The following is a 21,300-nucleotide window of genomic DNA, read 5'->3' as shown; positions in this document are numbered from 1 at the left end:
AAGACAAAAACATTAGGTTATGCACAATATCATACAGACAAACCAAAACAGGTTGAATAAAGGAAAGTGGAGGTTTGCGCAGCTACTGAAACCATGAGCTCATCTGAATGACAACATATATTTTACACTAGTTTTCTCTTCCAAATGCAATTCAAGGTGCTGATCACAATCTACTGAAAGCCTAAAAAACCTGTGTTGTAGTAAATAAAGAAGTCTTCCATGGTAAGTTATGAATACCCAGGTTCACCCTGGTATTAAAACTCCTCTCTATCAGCAAGAGACTGTATCAGCTATATCACACTCTATCTTCTTTTATGAGTTTTAAACACGAACTACTGTAAAATCTTCAAAGTCTAAGAGTAAAGCCTATGCAAAATCAGAGCTTTCAAGCTTTTTATTTATTTACTTATGTACCTCTTAATAAGAAAAAATATATCATGGCTAGCCTTTAAAAAGCCTAAGAGCTATGTCCATCTTAATAAGAGCTCTCCCTCTAGTCCCAGTGCCTGGTGGAAATGTGAGATGTTTCTGCTCTGTGATGTTACCTAACATTAACTGGTCTGAAGTTCAGATTTCCCCTGCATATTCCTTAGGGGAGGCCACAGAGCAGACCTAAAAACTAGCACTTTCATCTTGAGATGTATATAATAACTCGTCCATCACCGTAAGAACAAAAAGCAGAAAAACATCATGGAAAGACAAAGGAGTGACAGAAAGACAGCACTGCCTAATTCATAGAAGCTAGTTTGTTTGTTTACCGAAAAGTTTGATAAAAAGGTATCTTCTACCTGTGGTTCATATTTCTTATGGTCCAAAAGAAAAAAAGAACTACTAAGAAATTTGATAAGAAAACACAAAATGGACAGGACTTCATACATAAAAAGCAACCTTTTCCTTAGTCTTCCTGATAGTAGAAGAATTCATTTGTGTTCAGAAAAAACAACAACAACAACAAAAACAACCCAAAACATAAATCTTCAACTTGTAGCACAAAGGACTCTTTATCTGGCTTTATCTTCAAACGGAAATGATCCTTTAAAGTTCCTTTTCAAGACTTTGCAATGAAACTACACCAATTACTGAGCTTTGAAGATTAATTGAAACTCTATAAAACAGCTGTAGACAAGAGGCAAACTTCAGCTTTTCCTCTGGCTTTAGTCACGAAGAAAACTACCCTGAAATTAAATTCTGGTGCATCTTACAGTATAAATGTAACACACTGGGGCAAAGCTCCAGCTGCTATGTACTGCTTGTTTAAAGTGCAAGATGCTTTTCTGAGAAGACTCAGCTCAGCTGAGTGTTGCCTAAAGCAAAACACACCCAACTTGTAAGGAGGGGGAAAAGTGAATTATATAAAACAATTCTAAAGACAAGCCATTAGCTTTCTTCAGTACTAAATATCATTGACTTAATGCAGATTTCCCCATTACAAAACACCAGGAACAGCAATAGATTCAGCTGTTTTTCTCGCCATAGTCAAAGGTTCACCAGCCAGCCTGAGTACACCACAGAGTAAGAGAATCACAGTCTGCCAGATTCTCCTGAACAACCTAATTTCAGCTGCTAAAACATATTCCTTTCCCATAGGAAATAAACTTCCTAGGTATGTATATACATTCTGAATTCAAGCTACCAAAACAGGGTGACCTACTCAAAGCTGAGAACAGCTCTCATCACTTTCTTATAACCTGTAGGCAAAAACAAGTATAGAATTGGTTGTAGTTCTGTCAAATTGCTACATCCTCTTTGGCATTCCTAAAGCACCAACCACCTTTGCATGCAGATGCCAATATTTATTTTATAAATCTGGAATGGTTGAGGGAGACTATATAACAGCACATTTCCCATATCTTAATCCTAAATCATACCTTGTTTTGAGTGACTGTCTTCTGCCTCTACATCTGAGGTAATTAATTTTGGTGTTCCAGACATGGCGTATGCACTTTGTTCACATATGTGTTGTATTATCACTTCGCATGAAAATAGTTATGACTGTAGTGTGAAAAGACAGAGTTTTGATTAGCTACTTCCAGCCAAATGAAAAAAATCATACCAAGTCCTAAAATCTATGCCTAAAAAGACAGTCACTGCAAATCCTGGGATTAAATGTTTACTCTCATCTTATTCTTTCTTAGACCACTGTCCTCACTGGATTTCCTACCTGGGACAGGTGTCAGAGGCCTAGATGTGGGGAGACCAAGAAAATTACTGCATATGACTATCGAGGAAAAGAGAGGCTTGAGGGCCAAGGTGCTCAAAAAATATAAGAACAGAGGGCCAAAGGGAAGCTTAAAACAAGGCATCTCTGACACCATTTCTCTTTGTCTGGAGACAGGACAGCAAAATGGAGTGGAAAGAGTTCCTGTCTCACTGTTGGGATTTCGCCAGTCAGGCCTCCTTCTTGTGGCACTTGTGGGTATTCAGCTTGACAGAGCCTGGCAAAAGCTAACGGTGAGTTCCTTGACACGGTGGGTATATTTAGCAAGACAGACCCAGCATGGCTGTCCTTTCATCATCTCTCACCCCAGTGGTTATATTACAGAAATGAACAAAATCTCAGGGATCTCTCTTTTTACAGCTAAGTCTTGATGCATAAGAAAGTTTTCTGACCAACTGCAAGACTGCTATAGGGGAAGGAATATCACTAATATCATAATGCATCCCACAGATCGGGAAAAAAAATCAAAGCCTTACACACCCCTACAGCTCAAAGGCAAGGCAAAGAACACTGGTAGATCTGGAACATGGGCTATACAAGGATAGGATAGGATAGGAATAGGATTCCATCTTGGAAAAGTCCCTTTTTCCAAACCAAGATGAGGAAATCTGTAAAGCATAGTATGAGGAGTAAGCCCATCAGCTGTGGTCAGGAATCAGTGGGCACCTGCTATAGAGCTGCAATGATTTAAGGACAAAGCAGCAATCACAACTGTACATTAGAATTTATAACAGATATACAACATCCTGGAAAAGACAGAAGATCATCTTGGCAAGCATTAATGTTACCGCTGCAAAAGAAAGATGAACGCTTCTGTAGGAGAATACTTCTGGGTCATTTTGGCGTTGACAATTTTTAACACAAGGAAGAAATTATATCCAAAAACTGAAACGCAATATCCAATTTCTTTGTAATTTCCTAATAAGCATGTAGATTACTCAGAGCAGTTCCCCATGTGAGGCAAAGCACACAGTTCTTCATACTTTACATATTCTATGTGCTAACAACATTTTTTAATCTTGTGATACCACTGGTCTCAGAAGCTGGTAAGAAAGGATATGAAGTAATAATGTACTCACTCCAAATATCCTGATGAAGACAGAACATGCAATCGTAGCGAAAGGCCCAAGTAATAACTTTGCTTTTAGATGTTTAAAGATGCACTACAATGACGTTCATTTTATTCACAGAAATTATATTAAACTTTTCTCTGGTATGTATGACCAATGTGCTTTGCATAGCAGAATTAAATCAACTATGTGTTATAATGTTGAATGATCTGTAAAATGGTTATGCATATGAAAATAGTAAACTGAGAAGGAAAAATCTATCCAGAATGGGAAGAAGCCTCAGAAGTTGTGGTGCAGACATGACTGAAACGAGATAAAGAGAAAGGGGGCCACTTAGAATTGGGAGCACATGGAAGGGATATAGGATCATAAGTGCCTTTCTGGGGGATTTTATACCCTGCTCCCACATTAGTTTACTCAATAAAGCAAAGGACTTAATCTATTCAGAGAGCAGCTCTTTATTTTTAATATGACAACATAAATGCTTTTCTTGATGCACCAGATTAAATTAGCAGTCTGAGTAACTAAATAGTCATAGCTCTATGGGAGGAAAAAGGGCTGTGGCAACAGCTTGTACAGTTAACAGGAACTGAGCAATAATAAAAAGCAAAAAGCCACACTTATGGCATAGAACAGGAGAAAAGCACTTTGTTTATCAGTGCAAACACTAGAGGTGTACAAATGTTAGCTGGTGCCAAATCAGAAGGCTAATTAACGCCTGGCAGTACAGAATCTCTTTCCATCCACCTCTCCCCACCAGGAATAGGCATGCTTTGGGACTTTGTGCCTGCTTTGATGTTCCATGATTAATTAATTAATTAAAGTTATTAGATCGCCAATTCCAGGACTTCTGGTATTCTCCAGCCACGTGTGGAAGGAGTTCATAATTTACCCACGGGCAGTAATGCAAGACAGTGACGAAGTCTGAAGAGCTCTAGGCTTGTCTGGATACGTATATCTCAGACAATGTTGCTGACGTGATGAGAAGTTTCCCAGAATGAATCTACAAGGTAAGGACAACACATAAAAAATAGCATCTGTCTGTACATAAATGGGAGGGTTTGCAATTTCAACCGGACAGCATATTATTCAGCACAAGAAGCACTAATAATGATGATTGCACAAGTAATTCACAACCCTCGATTCCTACCAGGAGGAATCAGTTGACATGAAAGTAGTATTAAGACATGGTCATCCTTTATATTTCCTTACCTTAGACCTCTGGAGCTTTACAGATAAAAGCTACTCAATATGTGATAGTATTTAACAAAAGAATGCTGAAGCTGAAAAACCAAGATGAAGTGTACAATGGTGAACTTTATCCTGGGGGACACTACCAGCAGGGCTAGACACTAACAAGTACACACAATCTAAGACCAATGTAAAAGGCTTATACACCAAAGCAAAAAATTAGTTCTGCCTTTCTAACATTTACAGGTGATTACAGAAGAGTTACAGAGAATTTAATGGGATTACTATTGCTATAATTATCAAGACTGTTTTCCTAAAGTCCCTAAGTGATTTCAGCACTTGCCAAAGAAGTTTTCAATGGAAAGCAGCAGTACATTTGTGCATGCAGAACAAGAGGAGGAAAATCCAGCACACTGCTTTTTTAATCAGAACATAATCCCTAGCAACAAAAACACTTAGTGATACAGGAGGAATTTTACCAAGTCCATGGGCTACTGAGCAGTGAGAAAAAAAGCTGTTAAATCATAAATTCAAGGCAAAAACTCAGAGTTTCCTTCATATCTGGCTCATGAGAAAAAACAAAACAAAACAAAAAACAGGGAGAAATCTTCTAAACCAGAGCCTGGTATGCCAAGAATTTTGTGAAAGGGTGCACATACCAATGGCAAAATGAACACTGCAGTGGACATATAATCACACTAAGAATGCCTCTGATCAGCATTAGCCAGGAAAACATCTTGTCATGCAGGAGGCTAGAGCATGAAACTCAAGTAAACAGCAGAGTTTACACTCCAATTCTTCCTGATGTTAGCCTGAACAGAAAGGCACCACACTACTGAGATTCACTTTTTCTCTAAATTGACTTGATGTTTATTCTTTACACTACTGTAGGTGGCAAATTACAAAACAAAAGAAAAATGCTAACAGAACCCAAACAAGATACATACAACTCTGTAATATCCCCCTGGACTCCCTGTGCATCTTTCAGTGGAAACACAGTTGTTTTTCCTCCTACAGACTCTGTTTATATATACATTATAGATCAATCCTGTGGATAATGAAAGTAAACTTGGAGCAAATAATCCAACTGACGCCAATAAGCATGCTAACAAGCATACAGTCACACAAACAAATGTTTGCAGGTTGAGTTTGACAATAAAAATATATTAGCTCAGACCTCTTAAACTAGCCATTCCAATTAAATTTTAGCAATGCATATGTTTCCACTAATTGGGATATGGACAGCATGTAGGATGATTATTGCCTTCTGGAGACTCAGACTTTGTCTTGTGCAAGATATCAGGTCAATGCAGTGCCATGCCAGGAGCTGGCCAAGTTTATTTTATCTAAACAGAAGCATGGTAACAGCCTTTTAATAAACAATAAACATTCGTGCTAAACAGGTATTTCTCATTTCTTCTTCTATACTTTATCCATTGGTCATAGTGGAAGCTGAACAATCCCTAACATAGGTAACAACTTTAAAGAGACAGGTGAAGTGTATGTCTCTATCCTCTCTATAGGAGAAGGAGGGTTGGACTTTTGTTCTTAACATTGTCATTTATGAGAACTACGATAAATGAAACATACGAATAGTGATAAATGAAAACAAGACTCTTGGTTATAGGGTCAATTCTACTCCACTCAGGTGAAAGGCAGAGACACAGGTTTATCATCAATCCCCTTTCCCCAGAACAGGTCCAAATTATTTTCCTAAAATGTGTGCACAATTTCTGGGGAAAGTTAGGGGCATTAGGAAAGGGATTCATAAAGGCCAGTGCGCTAATTAAGAAGTTGCTGCAGTTAGCCCAGGTGAAACAAGGAGGAGAGCAACTCAAGCCCTCTTCTAGGACTTAGATATATTTCTTTCCACTACTGAAAAGGACCTTATTCAAGTAAAACTTCAAGATATGAGCTCTCTCTTGGAGTTACACCTCCACCAAATATTTATAAGCACAGGTCAGGGGGCATTGCTTTTATGAATGATATGTGCTTATTAGGGGAAGTCACAAGGTAGCATCCTTCAGTTACACTGTTGGGTCCTATTAATATTACAGTATTCCATGCGAAGAGCTGCACCTCACTGCCAGTTGCTGGCAGGGACGCAGCCCCATCTGACAGGTGTGTTCTGCAAACACCCACAGGATTCGGCCCCATGGGTGGAATTGCTGGAGGAACGCCTGGCCGTGTGTTTCAACACCAGGCGTGAGGTGCCATGAGTGCTCTCGGCACTGTTGAGAGACAGGAGCCTGGGACCTGCCCAGAGCAGGCTTTGAAGCACCCAGGAAGCTCCGACTGGAGCTGCACTGCCTGGGGACCTGGCTGAAGGCACAACCAGGAGCTTGCTGAGGAAAGATTTAAGGCTTTCCATTTTGGATCCTGGTGCCTGCAAGAGGAATGCCCCAAGAATCCTGAGTTAATTTCTATTGCAAACAGCCAGCTAGCATTTCTAGCCATAGCCTGATGTTGCTTTTAGAACAAGCACTTTGTATGTGAACCCATCAGATCCACCATGAGTACATGAACTAAGGGGATGATGAGAGTGTTTTGCAACCCTAACTGCAGCAATCATTCACGAATATGAAGACCAAACTAATCTCATGTGGGATGTAGCAGAACTGGATCACAGAGAACTACATGACGTCCTAATTAAATGGAAGAGGAGTAAGAATAAAGAACATGTCACTTGGAAAAGCTGAGCAAACAACACCATGGCCTACAGTAAATAAAACCATATTTAAATAAATACTTTCTTCACATTGAAGTACTAGAAAGTACTGGTTTTCCTTTTCATTCCAGCTTTTCTTTCTCAGTTTTTACTTTGCTGAGGATTTGTATGTCCCTGCTTAAAGGCAGCACCGCCTCTGTGGAGAAAGGCTACCTGCCACCAGAGCCAGCCAGAGACCCTAAGGGCTGGCAAGGGGCTTAGTCAGCCCTTTACTTATGTAAAATCCTTTCACTCAACCCTAGCACATACTTTATTAGAAAGATCCAAAAGCTGAAACAGGCTGTTTGTTAAAGAACTCAATATATTGTTAATAACAAATGAAAGGTAAGACTTTCCAAAGCATCTGCACAGGACTAAAATTACCTTCTTTAAAGCCAACGGGAACTTACCCTTGACCTTGGTGGGAGAAGGGTTGAGTGAGCTTGGGTTAACTACGAGTACTTTTGAAAATCCCAGGCGAAGTGGTGAAACACTAAGATTAAGAAGGCTGCCAGAAGAAGTGATGCACTAATGTCGATTTATTCACCTTGATCCAATGCATTAATGCTTACTTCCTGCACACAAAAACCCTATAGCATAAATCAAATCTGCTCCTTCTCTAAATGTAAATTGGAAGAAATACTGAAGCTTCACTTCACAGCAGAAGTGTCTGTCAAAGCACATGTACAACTCTTTGCCAACATATCGGGCTTTCTCATTTACAAGAATTAATTACTCAGTTACAAATTTTCTCATTTACTCTGGAGCATGTATTAGTGTATATCTATGGGCCATAAGGGTCATTAATTAGTATCAACATTTCTATTCACAGATAAAGCAAGAACAAGAAGAAAGCTTAAAAGAAAATCTGACAGAATACCAGAACAATGGTCTAGTGTGGAAAAGAAGCAACAAGACTGGTTTTTTGTTTACACAGACAATTGCCAAATAGATAAAAATTGGCTTTAAAAGTCTTGTAAACAAAACCATAAATCTTCTAACAAGATAAACCATATCACTCTGAGGTAACCAGTGATACTTGGGTGCTCTAGTACTCATTCTCATAAACATACATATGACTGTGAACAGATCTGGAATGAAAACTTAGTTGCACATGGCAGTGCAGGGAGTGCTTCATGATATAGTAACCATGCATAATTAACTGTATCCTGGAGGAACCCTGACCTTTGCCATACAAGTGACATTTCCTGGTGAGAAGTAAGTCACACCACTGCTGATATTCTCAGTTTACAGGCAAAAGGAGTGCGTAGTCTGAACTAGTAATAGCTTTCCAGCTGTGGAAATTATTTTTCTTTGAAGATCAAGACATGCTGCCATGTTGGTGTAGGGAAGACAGCATAGCACCCATTCCTTCACCAGCTTGCTCTGGTCAATAGGAGTCTGGCCTCTGACTTCACTAGAGTCAGACTTTCACTGAGAGACACTACTTAATGTTTTTACTGACTTTTTACTGACTTTGGGTGGCTATGCAGCCTCCCCAACAGGTAAGTTAAGGTGAACATGTTGTCTGCTTAATTGGTTGGTTTTTTGTTCAATAGCAGTCACAGACCTATTTTATGAAAGACAACAGATTTTCCCCATACAAGGAAAAAAAAAATAATTCAACAAACATTTTCAGATGGTCATCTAGTCCAACCTCCTGCTCAAAGTAAGGCCACTTTCCAAGTCTGATTGGGTTCCTCAAGATCCTGTACTGTTGAGTGTTGACTGTCTTTAAGGATCTGGGATGGAGACTCTTTGGGCAATGCAACTTGGTCTGCAAACTCTTGTGTCCAGTGCTTAACCTGTCTTGTGAAACTTTCAAATTATATTCAATCAGACTTTTCCTCACTACAACTTGTGGCTGCCATTTCTTTTTCTTTTGCAGCACATCCATAGGAAGTGTCTGACTCCATGTTTTCTGAGTCTACTTGGCCTTCTCCAAGAACAAACTCAATTGTTTCAACTGCTTTCCCTGTAATTTATGTTAAATTAACCACTTCAGTGATGCTCCACAGGACTCTCTAGTTTGTCAATCTTTCCCTTGTACTGGTGGCATAAAGCTAGACACAGTATTTTAAATACAGCCTTCTAGTACCAAGTACAGGGGAATAATCACTTCCCTTAGTCTGCCTGCTGGCTTTTCTCTTGCTTTTGCAATCTTGTGTGTGGTTAGTCTTACTTGCCGTCTATCATCATACTTGCCGTCTATCAAGACATCCAGCTTCGTTTTTGCAGATTTGCAGCTGGATAGTCAGTACCCATCCTGTGTTATTTTGTGGGAATTTTGTATCCTAGGTGCATGACTTCACAATTCCTTCTCCTGAATGTCATGAGGTTCTTGCTGGTCCATTCATCCTGCTTGCAGGGATCCCTCTGAGAGGCAGTCCTACTCTCCTGTGTTAAATTACCCCCAGGGCCCGGAGTCATCCTGCCTTCCTGTTTTAGGCACCATTCAAAGGTCACAGAACGCAAACTGAGCAAAGCTAATTCACCTACAAATTTCCTGAAGATACAGTCCCTCCTGTCACTCAGGTCACTGACAAAGAGGCTGAACAGAAATGATCCCACTGTCAGCCCTGAGGAACATGACTCCTAATTAGCCACCAGTTAGACAGACATCCTTTAAGACTGGTGGTCCAACCTTTCTTTCAACCACTGTGCAGTTCACCCATTCAGTCCATACTTTCCCAGCTAGCCACAAGAATCCCACTGAGACTGTGCTGAAAGCCTTGTTGAAGTCAATTAAACAAAATCTGCTGCTATCATCCACAGAGACAGCCATTTTATTGTAGAAGGCAAGAATCACGTTGGTTAAGCTTGATTCACGTGTGGTATACCCAGCCTAGCTGTTCCTAGTCACTTTATTGCATTTTGTGCATTTGGCTTACCACAGCCTACCAAACATGACAGAAAACAGCCTCTCAAAGACATAGTCTGGCTCCCTCAACACTCTCAGACACATCCTGTCCAGCTCCACGGATTTTTGCATGTCCATTCGGGTAGTTCCTAACTTGATTCTACTATAAACAGCATCTCCCTCACCCAAATTCCAGTATTAGACACAGAGATCCGGGCCAACTGAGAGCAGACTTTGCATATAAAGACCCAACATTTTCTGTGCCCTTCTTCAGTGGTTACCTTAGTCTTCCTTCCACTGTCAGTGCACCTGTAGAAGCCCAACTTGTCCTTCTTATCTTTGAACGGTTTCAAACTCAAATGAGCTTTGCCCTTCAGAACTCTATTCCTAAAAGTCCACAGAATGCTTTTATATTACTCCTAGGTAGCCTGTCATCACTTCCACCTCCTAGACAATTCCTCTTTGAATTTGAGCTAGGCTGGGACTTCAGCTGAGCTAGCTTCCTGTCACGTTTGTTACTTTTCCTGCACATAAAAATGGACCATTTTTGTGCTTTGAAGATGTTTTCCTTGAGGCTCAGTCAGGTCTCCTAGATGCTTTTGTCCTTCAGAACTGTCTCCTACACTGTACCATCAACCAGTTTCATGAACAGACTAAAGTCCGGGATCTTTACACTTCTACTTGTTTTTCTCTTCTCTGCCTTAAACTTGAGCACTGTATGGTAACTGCGGTCAAGACTATGTTAACAAACACATCCCTAAACAGGTGTTCCTTGTTTGTGAGTAGCATGGCCAGCAGAGTACCTCCCTTACACATCTCATCCAGGAAATTCATCGAGATATTACCTTCTGCATTCCAGAAGTCTCCTGGATTGCCATACTTTGTCACATTACAGCAGATAGCAGAGTTGTCAGTTTCCCTGAGAACCAGGACATCCAAAAGAAGCACTCTTTAAACAGGACTTCATAGGATCATAGGGAAATTTGACTTGCAAGAGACCTCAGGAGGTCTCATGTCCAACCTTCTGTTAAAACAGGATGATCTCTGTGATCAGCCAGGTCCTGAAAACCTCTATGGCTGAACTCTGGGTCCTTGCTCCACTTCTTGACTACCCTTGTGATGAAAACTCTCTGGGTCCTTGCTCCACTTCTTGACTACCCTTGTGATGAAAACTCTCTCTATAATGAGTCAGAACCTCCCATTTCAACTAACATGCTTCACCTCTTATCTTCCCATCATGCACTGCTGTGCAGAGCCTATCCCTGTCTTACCTTGATATCCTCTTTGTAGGTACTGCAAAACTGCTACCTTCCTTTCTACAGGCTCTACCCCCTTTTGATCGGGAAGCCCTACTAAAGGTGCCACCACAATGTCTCTCTTACTGAGCTCCCTTTTGATCCTAATCCAGGCTTTTGACCAGCCTATTGCCCAGGCAATAGCACAACTCTGGCATTCAAGACACTCCTTTGAAAAGGCTGCAATGGCATCCTTGTCTAAGAACCTAAGAGGCCATACACTGTGGCACTGCGGTTGTGTGAACTATCCCACTGCATCTCTGCAAATCCAATGACATTGCAGTGCTGCAGCCATGCAGTCTTCCACTTCATATCAGAACACCTGCTGGTAAAGACACCTTTTCCCCACACTGTTGAGTTGATCCCACTTGTTCCTCACAGTCCCCATTTCTTGAAAACTGTCCTGTGGTCATGGAGTCCAAAGTGCTGTTAGAACAGCAGGTGCACAGACATGTGTGAATATGCAGGATGCATCCACCCCTGCCCAGGTTTTTCCTCTTGACTGGAAGGATGGAGAACTGCTGGGGCTTCATCCCTTCACATGGAATCACTGAGCCCCATAGTCATCCTTAATCGACTGAAGTGTTATTACTGCTCAAATGAGAGAGTAGCAAAGTCTGATGATTGGCCAGGTCTTGGCAACCACTGTGATGTCCTGGATCCAGTCCCTGGGAAAGAAGCAAGCTTTGGAAGTCATCAGGTCTGGTCAGCAGATGGATGTCTTCACTTCCTACCGCAAGGAGTATTCAATCCCAATTACCCACTGCTTCCTCTTTGTGGCACTGGTTAAGAGTAGTTGATCAGGCACGGCTGGTCTAAACACCTCTCTTGCCAGACCTCACTCCTCCCCTCCAGCTTCCAGGGTCTACACATTTTATTAAATCTATATTATTATTATTAGCCTTACTTATATGTCTTACTGAGAATGACACCAAATATGGGTTTATCTTACCATTAAATTACCTGAGAGAAATTGTTTGAGGCTGGAAACACTATAGTTCCTAACAGTGATGCCTAAGATTTAGGCTTCTCAAAGTGAAAACATAGCATGTAACCAGCATAAAGACAGCTGCTTTTAACACAGCAAAAAAGCAAGCAAGCAAATACTCCTTAAACTGAAAAAAAAAAAAAAAAAAAAAAAGAAAAGAAAAGAAAATCTTACATCCATACACACAACTAAAATAAATACACAGAATGCTCCATAGAACCAGGGAAGTTGATTACTTGTCCATGTCATGATGTCATGATGCATACTGTTAATATTGAGTATCTGCAAAAACCTTTAATGCCAGACTTCAGTCTGCGCACTGCGGTCAGGAACACAGCCAAAGCTGTAAATGTAACACCCGATTTTCAGGGAGATGGGAATGTGGAAAAGAGTTTGGGAAATTTTCCTACCAGGATGCCTTTGAATCTCTCCAGATAACATTTTCTATAGCCTCCAGGCATTAGGATGTGGTGCATCATCTCCGGGTCAACCCAGCATGGCCAAGGCTGCTAAGCCCATCCCTTCAGACATACATGGGAGTAAACTCCCCCTTCTGCCACTGGACTATACAAGAGAGGGGAGGGAAAGAAAAGAAAGAAAAAACCCACTATCTTGTGTCCACCATTTCAGCTGCTCTCCTATCTGACATCCAAATGGAAAAGGCAAGAGATCAGGCTGTTTCCTCACTGCATTAGATGGGAGAGGAAGCAGGACAGGAAGAGGGCAGGAAGCAGCCAACAAAAGGCAGAAAGACATACTAAAATTTCCCATGTCCTAATGCTTTTGCATTTGAATCCAAATTCTTAGAAACCCACAATCCAGCTGTGGAAAAAGGACTTTGTGAAAGCTGGGAGGGAATGGAAGGCTGTCTGGCTTTCTCAGCATAAGTACATGTTTTGCTTTGTTTTCTATTTGCATGCTTCATCCAAAGTGTTACACAACATGAAGCTTTATATAGCTATATGAGAACGCATACTCCCCACACATCCAGGGAAAAACCTCAACCACACTAAAATCTGTTCAAATCAAAAAACCTCACCCAAGTCTAACAGGACCTTAACGTTGACTAGGTACCACAACAACAAAATCGTGCATTAGAAAATATCCCCTGCTTAGTTGTGAGAGTACAGCTTTCCCATGGCAATTCCATGTAACTCCATGCCCTAAATTCACTAACATTTGCCAGATAACAGCAGCTGCTCCAGGATTCCTCTGGCAAATGCCATATCTCAGACTTTTTTCTTTCTCAGTATGCTGTGATTTTCTGTGGAATGGAGAAATCATCTATACTACAAAGAAGTGCAATACTAACACTTTTAGAAGTAAATTATTTTATAGCACATGTATTATGGAGAGAAATTTAATACTTGGACCAAGAAATTCCCAAGTGGACAGAGATTAGAAAAATTCTGATAAACAAATGCCATCAAAGCTCATATATTTTTTTAATTCAGTGTAAAAAATATTGGGTAACTGTTTTCTGTTCCTAGAAAGAAGGGAATTCTACTGCCAACAGCTGTAGTTTTTTGTAGGAATTATAATACTATACTGAAGATTTATGTTCCTGACAAAGGCATAAAGTTATCCAAACTAGGGCAGAAAAAACAGAATAGTCTTTTCCCAATGAAACAGACCCACATTACTTCTGTTAACTCTTACTATGGCAGGAGTTTTGATCTTCAAAACCAGGAACTCATGCTGTGGTTGATGTTCATAATGATTAAGTCTTGCAATGCCACTCTGCACAAGGTGAACTGTTTTATCACAGGTTATTACACAAGCAAGAAAGATACCCTATCATCTTTAAATCAATTAAAGTTATAAATATTTACCTTCAAAAGCACATGACTTTGAATTTCCTCCTTGGGATTTTGGGGTATTACAACAATGCTTTCCCCACCTTACGATAAGGCTTCCCTAAAGCTCTGGCCATCTGTCAGGTCCACGGGAGAGAGGAGAAAGGTGGCCGTAGGCAATAGGCTGTCTTGTGCCTTAAGTAAACAAACAAGGTGAAGGAATCTTGGATCTCTTTGCTGCAGTTATACAGATGCAAGTGGTCCTACCTGCCTGCACAACCCTCTCCTGATTCTCATAGAAAAAGTATTCCTCATGCTCTGCAAGATCAAGGTATTTTGTGTTCCTTGAAACTACAACAGATAACAGTATACAGAACTATTATTTTTAAGTCAACAGACACTGAGCAATAAAACTCAGGATATCAGTGGTTTTAGAGTTCATTTATTTGCAAGCAGCCAAACTGGGTTTGAATCCTGAGCCAATTTACAGTTCCACCCTATGCTGTTCCATGAACACTACACCAAGTTACACAACTTGGGAATCAGTAAATCCATTGCCTTGAAAGAATTTGCTCAAAGAGTCATGATGAGTCAGTGGCAGTATCTTGCTTAGGTCTCAGACTTTGGCTTCCACTTTGTAGCTGCTTGGTTCACCAGATCATATTTATACAACAAAGCAAAACAAAATATTTTTTTTCTGACCTTCTGAAATTGCCATTTGTTTTGTTTGTTTGGTTTGTTGTTTTGGGTTTGATTTTAACTAGGGGAAGAAAATAAATTAAAAGTTTCTAAATAATTACAATTGTGACTTTTTTTTTTTAACTAGCAACCAACAAAATATGCTTCTCTGTTGAAGCAAAGATAGAAAGCCTGATCTCTTTGAACAAAATGCAAAATAACCCAAAGACCTACACAGGAAAATCATTGTGCACATGCCAGTTTTATGTTCAGATAGACAAATCTAATAGTCTACTTAGTCACTGACTTTAAAAATCCTCCATGCAGCCACTGTGAAGTGAAAGACCAAAATAAAACCTTCCTTCAAGGACCAACTTGCTACCAGTCTTTAGTTCTGCAAAGGATCTGTAAAAACTGAGGATATTTTACTTGAGTTAACAGAATTTTAATTAAGCATAAACAAGTGAACAGTAAGCATTCAGTTTCCATAGTATATATGATAAAAAAAAAATAATTTAAAAAACTGGGGCCATAAAACCAATTTTAAAAGTTTTAGGATCTAAAAAGAGGTAGTGTGTATGGGGCAGGCTCTTTTCACCACAAACAGATTCTTTAAAACAAATTGCCATTGTCAAATAATCATGTATAAGAACAGTTCCAATAAGGCAGAAGTTATCTAGCATGGCACTAGAGAACACATTTAATTTTAAATACGCTTATAGTTTTATTAGAACCAATGGCTTTTTCCATGCTTAAGGCTAAGCATATGCTCATGTACTCTGCCAAGACAAAAGCTTCCAACTTTGTTGTTAGAATGCAAAGCAAAGCTTTTATCCCAAAGCACATTTTCTTGCATGTAATCAGAGCTGATGATGCCACCATAGTTTCCAATTCATTCCAGGGCGCAGTCAGCACTTATTAGGGCACAGATGGTGCTCTCTTTCCTTGGTTTCTAAAGAACATGCCTACAAAATCTGCCTGTTCTTACACTCTGTATTGCCACAATAAAAATAACAGTAGCCTTTGAGCTAGTCTGGAAGTCTTTTCTAATTTACACACAAAATTTGGCAATAGGATTATCAAGTAGAATCAGCCCACTCGAAACCAAAGAACTTGATATGCTTAAATCCAACACCTTAGTCAACAAACGATGGGAACAAGCAACCCATAAAACAACAAGAACAACAATCAGTAACAATTTTTTCCACTTGATGGCTGTGTGTTTCTGGAACTGTAAGAATTATTCAACAGCTAAGCAGCAATTATCCAAGGAAGAAGCTGTTTTGTAAGGCAGATAAAGAGCATTAGCTCAGGATTTGGTCTGAGCAAGGCCTTTTCCAACACATTCAATGCCTTGGTTTGCACTGTGATGAGAACTTGAAGTGTTTTCCCCTGTAGGCAGCCTAGCATATTTGTTTCCCAATTTTTGAAAATTATTTACTCATTTCCAAGCACACACACAGCAACCTCCACAGAGACCATCAGAAAGACAGCTGTCACAATACTCCATAAAAATGTCCTAAAGTAAGATAATCTCGGATTTGTCCAGCAGATCTGGACAAAACATTCTTGAACGTGCAGCTGAGATGCAGGTGCACATGATGGTCAACGGGTCTTAGTCACCCATCTTCACAGGCTTTCAGTCTCACACAAAGCACACTGACACTGGAAAAATCACAAGTCATGTGCATCAAAATATGTATGACCAAACACAAGTGGGGGTAGAGCAGGGGGTGGAGGACTTGGAGAAAGATTAATCAGACTGCCTGGAAAGGATGTTCCCAACTGAGGACTATCTCACTATCTCACTGGTAACATGAGGTTAGCAGCCAGTGCATGCTGCCAGAATCTGGGACAAGAAATGTGAATTTTAAGCAGTTGTCTTGACTTCAAAATGGCTTAGCCAATTGCATGCATGGATTGGTAAAGAAATCACTTCTGAACAAACATCAAGTCCATAAAACTAATTTTAGAAGTACATTTAAATGCCAGAGATTTTACTAAATAAGATCATTTAAGACCCACTAAATCAGTTAGCTCTTACATTTGTTTTAAAAATAAGCAATGGCTAGTAATTTTGGAAGTAATGATCCTAGATATTTGTACTCCAGTAAATATAATAAACTAAATAAATCTAAATTAGTACCTGGTACTAAATCAAAATTACATCAAAATCATAATAAAAGTAAATAAAAACTCTGTCAGTATAAATGACCCAGAAACAAATCACTGTAAAACATACATAAACCAAACAATAATCAGATACGGATGGTAAAGAGACTGTTCTGCAGCCAGTCAAAACTACTTTTTATAGTCCACTCCTGTTGAGGTAATGGATTATGGGTCCTCCTATACTCCAGCCTCACCCAAGGCAGCCCCTCCTGCTATCTCCTTGTCTCCTGAAACTCAGCCCTGCTCATGCCCCTAACTTTGCAATATTTCCTGATATTTGCCTGGCTTCCAGGAAATTCAGGCTGTTCCCTTTTCTCGGTATCACAATGCATAACTTGAAATTACTGGTACATTCAATACTTTTAAAATCATGGCTTGAGAACAATATCAGCAACAACAATCAAAATACCAACCTTCAAAATACCAGCAACAACAATCCTGGCCTTACCTGGAGGACCTTGTACTGTCATTTCCTTACGCTTCATCATCAGCTTGTCCTTAACCCATGGGAACTCCTGTAAGGAATCCAAGAACACTTCAAAAGCTTTGGGTCCTCTGGTGGGGAGAATATCAAGGAGCATCATAGTTTTCCTCTGACTGGTGGTTTGGGCTTTTATTTCTTGAACATGACTGTCTGTAAGAATCCCTTCTTGGAAGAGATACTGAATAACAAGTCCATCCACCAGCACCTCTGTGCAGAGCTCAATGCGCAGGGAGCGTAAAAGCTGCTTATCTCTGGCATCCATCTGGTAACCTAGAATGTGAGACAAGGAGTAAGGAAACGTATAAAGATTAAAACACTGAGACCTTTAACATCCAGAAGTGATGTTTGAACATTCAGAAGAGATGTTTTGACACCTGTCAACCTTCAGAAAGAATTACAAATTCAGAATCACCAGCCTGGGCAAACTGTTAATGATCCCTATCATCTTTTTTCTGCTCAGATTTCACTGTCTCATAAGGTAAAATGCAGCCATTTCTGGGAAATATTAGACAAGAATAGAACCTTTGGCATTGTGAAGCCAAGTCCTTTGCTGGAGTGAAACCCACGCCACGTAATCCCGCTCACTAACTGGCTAAGGTCCACATTAAAGGTAGCTAGAGCACTTGCCAGTCCTTAAGAGACTCTAACCCCAAAAATTAAAGAAATGTCACAGCTGACCACTGATATAATTACAAAAGCAGCAGCAGGACTGGTAGATGCAGCACAGCCAGGCAGCAGCAGCAGGGACAGCAGGAGGTAGCTTTGGCCTGCATTTTAAGTTTAGAAGGGGCAGAAACGCACCTTATGCACCAGGTCGTTCTCCCCCCAGATCATCCTGGAATAGTGCTCTGGAGCTTGACTGATCTGATGATGAGAAACTTTCTTCAAATTTCCATCTCAAATTTATCCACCTTCCATTTATAGGCATTTTTTCTGCCAAAATTGTTCTTTAGCTTAAGAAGCTCTTCTCCCTCCCTTCTAATGTGTTCACAGTAAGCAATCAGATGCCCTTTGCCAGCTTCCATTTTACTTGACTAACACTCTGATGAGATAAAAGCCAAAAAAGATGCATTTTATAGTCACTCTACAGAACAAGAGTCAAGGACCAGAGACCCAAGATCATGACAGGAGTCTATATCAGACCTATGAACCAACTCAAGATGTCTAGTCTAATCCTTAACTACAAACATATCCTTAGGGCCATTAATGATACTTGAAAAGGAAAGTGACAGGACAATACAATGAGATACTTTCTCATTACTAAATAATGAAGTCAAAAAACTGCAGTAGGTGTTGTGATTACCGCAAGAGGGTTTCTAATAATTAAACTAGAAGCTGCTGTTTGAACAGCAGAAACTCTACTTCATTCAGCTTGAGGATACAAGGCAAGACAGGAATTTTCAAAGCTTTTGTATGAATCCTGCTGAAGTCTTTTTATCATCAGAGGTGCCTAGTGACTCCCAGGGCCCCATCAGAGGTTTTTTGGTTGACCTGGTTGTTAAAATCTAGGGCAGGCAACCAACAAAACATATCGGCATGCAAATGGCACCTTGGTCAGAATGCAAGGGCATAGCACCATGAGAGAGAGAGACTGGAAAACCCTGTCTGTGACATCCTCTGATAAAGCCACTTTCTGAAAATACTTCCGCTGAGAGCTAAAAGCACTGCTGGAAGGCACTTTCCTAGAGGACCTTCCTGGGTTAGTCGGTGCATTTCTCATATACTGAAGTGAATTTCAAGGTGCTTACCTTGTGTCTAGGGATCATGTGGGAATCAAGTAACGGCTATCCCAGCACATGTCTTTAAGAAATGCTGATTTGCTAAGCATAGCTCAAACATCAAACTCCATCATGGACTGAGACATTATTGCAAGGAAGGAGCAAGAAAAAGAGCAGGCAAGAAAGAACTGGATTTCCCCACTTGATGTTAGGAGGCTAATTTTGGAGAGGTGAAGCTGAAGACTCTGGTCTCCAACACATAGTACCTTTACACTACTGGAAGGTATCTCTGGACAAAAATTCAGGCAGTAAATCCCATTGCTTCTCTCTTCTGGAATACCCTTGAGCTCACAAAACACTTGCAGAGTTCAAGACATCCAGCAGCAGCTCTGAGGGTGTTATCTCAACCCAGGCAAAAATCTCTTTCAGATGCTACAAAACTCTTGTGCTTCACATTCTGCACAAGCCACTTGTGAGAGTCCCCATCCAACAGCCTCCCCACTCATGTGCTGGATGAGAATCATTGAGTTCTCCAGTCACTGTGCAGCACTTGATGAGTTCCTCTTTTTCATGACCAAAGCAGCCAACACTTTTCAAAAACAAGCTCTTACCAACCATCTCAGTTTGCACCTCTGGCTGCTGAAAAATGCCTATCAAGCCATGAATCTGAAGGAGGAATCTTGCTGACTGCAGTGCACACAACTGAGGTTGTTAAGTCCTGGCATTGTCCTAATAAACTTTCAGGATGGGGTGTACTGCTTTCTAAGGTCTTTTTAAAGATTAAGTACTTCTTTTTGTGTGTTTACAGTGTTGGGACAGAGCTTAGTGCAACACAGAATTAATTTAAATTCATTTTAATCACAGGCTGTATCTAGGGATGCAAAGTAAGCTCTGAACTAAATCTTGTGTAGTCGTTCCATGGAAAATGAAAAAGATGAGATGTCCATTGACCCAAAAAAAGACATGGCTCAAACCCTTCCCAGATACTTCTGAAAATTGATCTTTTCCATTGTAAAGCCAAATTCTAAGAAACGCAGTCCATGTCCTGCTGAATGTGCACAATCTTTGATTCATCACCACACCAACACAAGCAGGTCTGCATTTTTTCAAATCTGACACAGAATCTGGCCATGAATGGAGATAAAACTTTTGATAAAACCCCTTTCTGATTCTAAAAAGGCACATTCACTTCTTGCCTACAAAAACTTCGGCGTTTTCCCTAACACCAACTGCAACGGGCTGCTCATGACTCCCACGTGCGTTCCCATACGCCTGCTTAGCTAAGGATAAGGTCTCCCTTGCCTAACCCACGAGTGATCTGGCTATTCACAGCATGCCTACGGGTTAAAAACATATCATTAAAAAAATCAGGTTTTGCTTTTAACTCCTTCCGTGCAGCTGACGTCTCGACGCTGCTTCTCCTGCAACAGCCAGCGCTTGGTTGCCGGCACCCTGGCCCCGAGCCCCTGCCGGCAGCAGCCGCCCTCCGGCCTTCCCTCCGGCACCGGCTGCGGCAGCGGAGGCGGCCCGAGACCGCCCCGCGGAAGCCCGGCCCCTGCCTCGGCCCCGGGGCGCCACCGAACGGCTCCTCGGCAGCGCTCTCCCGCTTCCCCCTGCGCGGCGCCCGGGGCGGCGGGCGGGGGCAACCGAGCCGAGCCGGGCCGGGCCGGGCCGGGCAGCGCCTGGGCGAACGAGCCGCCGTCCCCCTCCCCTACTTACGCGAGGGCAGCGCGGAACTACCCCGGGCGGCGCGGAGCCCGCGGAGCCTGCGCGGGCAGCACCATCTGTGGGGAAGGCGAGCGCGCTCCGCCGGAAGCCGCCGCCGCCGCCCTGCCGGGCCGGCCGAGGAGGAGCGGCCGCCGCCGCCATGTCAGCTGTGGGCAGCGCGCCGGGAGCCCGGCGGTGCGGGCGGCCCTGGCGCCGGCTGGGGGGTCCCGCCGTTGCCCGGTGCCGCGGCGGGGGGTCTCCACGAAAGGGGCCCCTTTCCAGGAGTTCAGAGGACCTGCTGCGCTCTCAGCGTCTGGGTGGTGGGGGTGTTCAGCGAGTGGAGGGGTTGTATCCAAAATTAAATCAGAAATTACGACATTGGAGTTTTAATGGCATTAGAAACAGCTGATGCCATT

General features: G+C 41.5%; 1 protein-coding gene across 3 annotated transcripts in view; it reads right to left on the bottom strand.

Moving 5' to 3' along the window:
* CRADD (CASP2 and RIPK1 domain containing adaptor with death domain) overlaps positions 1-20,972 on the bottom strand; it is an 81,598-nt gene extending 60,626 nt beyond the window's left edge. Inside the window, exons 1-3 of one of the 3 annotated variants that reach the window (XM_017804541.1) lie at positions 20,563-20,584; positions 18,261-18,501; positions 17,424-17,729 (exon numbers count right to left, since the gene is read on the bottom strand). In XM_017804541.1, the coding sequence (XP_017660030.1) occupies positions 17,424-17,721 (298 nt within the window). In that variant the 5' untranslated portion in view covers positions 17,722-17,729; positions 18,261-18,501; positions 20,563-20,584. Of the gene's footprint in view, positions 1-17,423; positions 17,730-18,260; positions 18,502-20,562; positions 20,618-20,896 lie in introns of those variants that run through there. The other 2 variants (XM_017804539.1, XM_017804542.1) reach the window with 2 other exon arrangements.
* Between the last annotated feature and the right edge of the window lie 328 nt (positions 20,973-21,300).

This window comes from Lepidothrix coronata, unplaced genomic scaffold (genome assembly GCF_001604755.1).
Source record: "Lepidothrix coronata isolate B3197 unplaced genomic scaffold, Lepidothrix_coronata-1.0 Scaffold9, whole genome shotgun sequence".
NCBI lineage: Eukaryota > Metazoa > Chordata > Aves > Passeriformes > Pipridae > Lepidothrix > Lepidothrix coronata.
This window is presented reverse-complemented; position numbering and strand designations above follow the sequence as displayed.